Raw genomic sequence first — 6,142 nt, 5'->3', positions numbered from 1 at the left:
GGGAGGCTGAGGCAGGAGACTCTCTTGAGCCCAGGAGTTGGAGGTTGCTGTGAGCTGTGATGCCATGGCACTCTACCCAGGGGGATAGCTTGAGGCTCCATCTAAAAAAAAAAAATAGAAAAGTTAGCCAGACATTGTAGGCACCTGTAGTCCCAGCTACTTGGGAGGCTGAGGCAGGAGGATTGCTTGAACCCAGGAGTTTGAGGTTGCTGTGAGCTAGGCTGACACCATGGCACTGTAGCCTGAGCAACAGAGTGAGACTCTATCTCCAAAAAAGAAAAAAAAAGTCAGCATTTATTTATGCCAGCAGAAACAACCTGAAAAAGAAATCAAGAAAGCAATCCCATTTATAATAGCTACAAAGAATATAAAATGCCTAGGAATAAATTTAACCAAAGTGAAAAATCTACATAAGAAAAACTATAAAACATTGATGAAGGACATTGAAGAGGACATAAAACAAAAGAAAGATAGGGTGGTACCTGTGGCTCAAGGACTAGGGCGCCGGCCCCATATACCGTGGGTGGCAGGTTCAAACGCAGCCCCAGCCAAAACTGCAAAAAAAAAAAAAAGGAAAGATATTCCATGTTCGCAGAGTAGAATTAATATTGTTAAAAATGACAGTACTATCCAAAGCAATTTAGACTCAATGAATTCCTTATCAAGCAATCACAGAATAGAAAAAAACAATCCAAAAAATTATATAGAACCACAGAAGATTCTGAGTAGCCAAAATAATTCTAAGCAAAAAAAAAAAAAGCTGGAAGCATAATACTATATGATTTCAAAATATAGTATAAAGTTATAATAATCAAATATGTATGGTACTGGTATAATAGATGCATAGAGCAATGGAACAAAAGAGAGAACCCGAGCATAAATTCACACATAGCCCACTAATTTTCAACAAAGGCACCAAAGGCATGAAATGAGGAAAAGCACAGTCTCTTTAATAACTGGTGCTGGCAAAACTGGATAACTATATGCAGAGGAATGAAACTAGACCTCAATATTTCACCATATGCAAAAATCAAATAAAAATGGATTAAAGACATAAATCTAAAACCTGAAACCAAAAATATTCACGAAACACCTTCCAGGACATTAGTCTGGTCAAAGAATTTTTTGCGTAAGATCTCAAAAAGCATAAGCAACAAAAGCAAAAATAGATAAATCAAGCTTAAGAGCATCAACAAAGTGAGGAGACAACTCACAGAATGGGAGAAAATATTTGCAAACTATCTGACAGGAGATTAACGACCAAAATATATAAAGAGCTCAACACCTCAGTAGTGAAAAAACAATCTAAATAAAAAACGGGCAAAATGAATGGACAATTCCCAACTGAAGACATTCAAATGGCACAGATATATGAAACAATGCTCAATATCACTAATCAGAGAAATGCAAATCAAAACCCCACTGAGGGGTGATGTTCAATAAAGGCTGGATTTAACTTAAAAAACAACAACGGTGAGACAGCATCTCACACCAGTTAAAGTGGCTTTTATCAGAAAGACAGACTAGCAGATGCTAGTCATGTATGTGAAGAAAGCGGAACCCATGTACACTGTTGGTAAGGGTGAACTCACTGTGCAAAACACTATGGAGTTTCCTCAAAAAAATACAATTAGAACAACTGCCATGTGAGCCAACAATTCCACCATAAGTGGAATTTATCCTTCATCCAAAATAAAGGAAATCAAAGAGATACGTGGGCTCCCATGTTTATTACAGCCAAAATAGGGAATCAACCAAGGTGTCCATCAATGGATGAATGAACAAATTGTTGTCTATATACACAACTATAAAAGAACAAAATCCTGTCATTTGCAGCATCATAGAGGTCATTATGTTAAATAAAATAAGCCATGCATAGAAAGACCAATATCTCATGTTCTCACTTGTATGTGGGAGCTAAAAACATAGATCTCATGAAGGCAGAGAGTAGACTGGTGGTTCCCCGAGGCCAAGGTAGCAGAGAGGGAGGAGGATGAAGAGGTTGATGCGTGACTATAAGTACACAATTAGATAGAAGAAATAACAGTGTTCTGGAGATGGTTAGGGTAACTATAGTTAATAATTATCTATTACATATTTCAAAATACCTACAAGACAAAAACTCTGATATTCCTGGCATAAAAAAAATATTTAAGGTAATGGCTATCTTAATTATCCTTATTTAATCTTTACACATATGAATGTACCAAGTTATCACATGTACCCCCCAAATATTACATTAGATAGCAATAAAAAATTATAAAAAAAAAAAAAAAGGAGATCACTAGAGACAGCTATCTATAAATAGAGGTATAAAGAAGTGCTAAGGTCAGTAACCATGATAACCATGTGTTGTTTTAGGAGTTCAGGCCAAAGAAGGATAAATGCAGGCAAGGAAGATCAAGGAAGACTTCCCCCAAGGGCATTTCAATTAGGGTTGATCAGTGGGAGCTAAAATAAAAAAGTGAAGACAGATGAGTGTTGCCAGGAGAGCCAAAATAGGAAGACCAGGGCAGAGTGGGAGACAGAGTCCAGGGCTGCTGTGGGCCAGACAGCCAAGCATTGAAGCTGTAATTGGTGGGCAGATGGGATAAAAGAAGAAATCAGAGAAGCAGTTCCACTCTTAAGAGCCTTTTTTTTTTAAAGTAGTATCTCCACCAAGAAAAATCAGCATTATCAAAAACATGAGGCTTGGAGCCTATAGCTCAGCGGCTAGGGTGCCAGCCACATACACAAAAGCTGGCAGGTTTGAACCCCATCTGCCAAACAACAATGACAATGACAATTACAACCAAAAAACAGCCGGGCATTGTGGTAGGCGCCTGTAGTCCCAGCTACTTGGGAGGCCGAGGCAAGAGAATCGCTTAAGCCCAAGAATTTGAGGTAGCTGTGAGCTGTGATGCCACTGCCCTCTATCCAGGGCAACAGCTTGAGACTCTGTCTCAAAAAACCCAACAAACAAACAAAAAAACATGAAACAACCAATAGCCATAAAATTAATGGAGACTGAGGTGCATTCTGGGGCTTCATTAGATGGTCAAGAGGCCAGGACAAATCCCATCTCCGCCTCTAGTTATAAAAATATGAATGTAACCATCTGTACTTTGAACAGCATTAACTCCGCTTGTAATTCCACACAGACGTCATTCTTGCATCTTTGCCTTTCCTCAAGATGTGCCTTCTCCTAGGAAAGTCTTTTCTTTGCCTGACAAAAATTCAGACATCTCCTTCAAAAACTCCTGTGCCTTAGCACCAGTCTGGGAAGTGTCCAGATGCTTATCTCCCTGACTGTACCTTCCCACTGTATTGAAACTGCGTCCACCAGTTTCGTTCTCACCCGGGCAGACACTCCTCTGGCTTACCTTGATCCCCTGTGTGTTCGGCTGTAGTTGGCCCTAATAAATCCTAAAAGGCATGCTTCCCTGTGACCACAGACACACTCGGCTTCCACAACCGAGTGGAACCACGATTCTAGACAGTGGCATTATTATATTTTTTCTCACCCCCAATTCAAGACTTGCTGTTTTTTGTTGTTACCAAAAGCTTACCAACAGGTTTTTTCAATCTGGGACTTGATGCCCGTAACTATGGCACGCTGCGCAATTTTCCAGCATCTTTACTGCTAGGGCTGCAGCTGCTGGAGGGAGCCCTTGCCTGGGTCCAGGATATAGGCTGTGACCAGATCAGCTGAGGAGTGCGTCTCACAGCTGCATTCTCAGAGGCCTTAGGGGCTCTCCTCCAATGTCACCTCCTCATAGAGGATCCCTGACCATGAGGTTGAAAATGAAAATAACTTCTTAGCCACTGTCATCCCCTTTTGTTGCTTGATTTTCTTCACAGCATTTCATACTGTCTGAATCCCAGTTGTGATTTCCCTATCTTTTAACGTTTTATTTACATGATTATTTTTATAAAATTTTTAATGTATTTCAGATGAAAAGTCTCTTGTCCTTAGCATTTCACTTTTTTCCTTCTTTATCCTTAAAGGAGGATTCTCTGGATCACATTTCAGACGTGGAAGAAGTTTCCAAAACTCATGAAAGAGGAAAGAATAAAAGAAGAACGGCGACAGCAACTCCGTAGGAGGGTGGCCGAGATTCTCCCCGACTTCCAGGTGCTGACACCTACAAGTGACTATTAGTTACATATCAGCATTCAGATCATTGGCCCTTGAATAAGATAAGTCTTTGGTGTGCCAGAGAACACAGACTAGGGCAATGATGAGGGTGGGAATCTTTTGGTCCACAATTTGTGTGTGTTATCTCCAGCCACCATACATACAGACACCTGGTTTATTTGCTGTGAAATAGTTCTTGGAACAAATGAATTATCTGGGGAATTTTTATTTCCTTCTTTGATTTTTTTTCTGAGTTGCTAATCATTTATCACAGTGGGATCATCCAAAGGAAGTCTAGAGCTCTCCTGTTCAAACATATCCTATATATTTTTAGCATAGTAATCTTTAAAAAGAACAAGTGTTTGCCTGCCTGAGCCTGTGAAGAAAAAGCTGTCGTTATAGCTTAACATGAGTTGTTGACAAATGTAACTTTAATTAAATAGAAATAAAAAGTAGTGACTACTTAGCAAAGGAGACACAAGTGGTCCAAGTGGTCCGTCTTCTGGTGCCTCAGCCTCAGTGACAGGCATCTACCAGACCCTGTCCTTTGTGACCACCCTGATGGCACACCATGATCAAAGGGTACTCCACAGAGGACAGTAGCTTTTACTGATTTCAGAGAAAACTGGGGCACCAAAGATACTTCTCTTTAGTGCACCTTCCTAAGCATGAAAGAAATTCCAAAGCTAATACTATCAAAGACAACCCTGCAAGTCATTCAAGTATCTGTTCACACTCCCCATTGCAACTGCTAAATAATACAAATTATCTTCTAGTCCTCTGTTCAGCTTGATCCAGATATTGAGATACCTATCTTGAATTAAAAGAATGTTTTAATTGTAAAGTGCTAAAAGACTGATAAAATGTTCTCCTCTATGAATTGTCTTAGGGAATTGTTTGCTTGAAAAAAAGTTTCATTACAAATTACATGTTTATTATAACAAATTCATGTAGTCTGTAAATGCACACAGTAAAATGAAAGTCCTTTGCAGCCCTGAGGTAACTTGTTTTATTTGTTGAAAACTTGAGTTGGCAAAATAAAATTTTGTGCTTTTTCAAGTGCACATTCCTGTTATCGTCTTGTACTTACAAGAAGCGGCATCAGGCTGCTCTGCTTGCAAAATGACTATATCCTTTTTTCATGGAAGATGTGTGATGTGATTTACTAAGATATGACAGAATAATCTGAATTGAACTTTATTTCTTCTACAATATCACTGTTCCCATAAGTTTTCCTTTACTATGATTACAAAGTTGTTGTCTAAAAATTCAGAAGTGTTTTTAAGAGTAATGGCCACTAAAGAAAATGTAACTAAAAGTAATTTCCCTTAATCGTTCTGTCTAAATCACTGTCTGTTTATACTTAACTACATTACAGTTACAGAATATTGGCTGATGTTAGTACCCACAAGCCAAATACCAATTTGATTTTAATGCTAAGGAAGGTTAAATTTGTTAAGTCCACATGCCAGGGGCCTGAATAAATCCCACTAAAGCTTACGTAAGTTTTTTCTTAAGCTTTTTCTTTCTGCCTAACCTCAAGCATCAACTAGAAATTAAGCAGCCCATATTCTAGTTGGACCAACAGACTTTTTACCTACTTAAAGAGTCTTCCAAAGGGATACAAGGAAAATAATTTCGACGTTCTTTCTTGCTGGACCATCATGTAGATATGGTTTGAAATGTTACTGCTAACATAATGCCTGAATAAGCAGTATCTCTGACCCACAAAGCTGGAAAAATAACCACCAGGAGAATGGCAGTTTAGGGCTAGGGACAAGGTCCACAGGTAGCCAGAGATGCAGCAGAGATCTAATGCAGGATTTTCTTAAAGCTAAAAGAATTCAGGAGACACACCAAGAAACACCAGCTATTTTCTTTAAAGAAAGCACTTTATTTTCTATTTAAATAACTTGGTCACAGGACGTTATTTTACATAAATGGCAGTAATTTATAAAATTTCCATTTAAAAGGCCTTGTGTCAGAGTCTGAGGTGATAAGAGGATAGGAATACAAGTATAAAAA

At 38.7% G+C, this 6,142-nt stretch overlaps 1 protein-coding gene across 1 annotated transcript in view; it reads left to right on the top strand.

Annotated features, from left to right (window-relative positions):
• CCDC191 (coiled-coil domain containing 191) overlaps positions 1-4,331 on the top strand; it is an 86,493-nt gene extending 82,162 nt beyond the window's left edge. The window contains exon 17 of the mRNA XM_023517822.1: positions 3,988-4,331. Within this exon, the coding sequence (XP_023373590.1) occupies positions 3,988-4,141 (154 nt within the window). The 3' untranslated portion in view covers positions 4,142-4,331. The remainder of the gene's footprint in view (positions 1-3,987) is intronic.
• Positions 4,332-6,142: the final 1,811 nt, after the last annotated feature.

The sequence above is a fragment of the Otolemur garnettii genome, unplaced genomic scaffold (genome assembly GCF_000181295.1).
Source record: "Otolemur garnettii isolate 467f Iridium unplaced genomic scaffold, OtoGar3 scaffold00122, whole genome shotgun sequence".
NCBI lineage: Eukaryota > Metazoa > Chordata > Mammalia > Primates > Galagidae > Otolemur > Otolemur garnettii.
The sequence above is the reverse complement of the archived record's forward strand: the minus strand, read 5'-3'. Positions and strand labels throughout refer to the sequence as shown.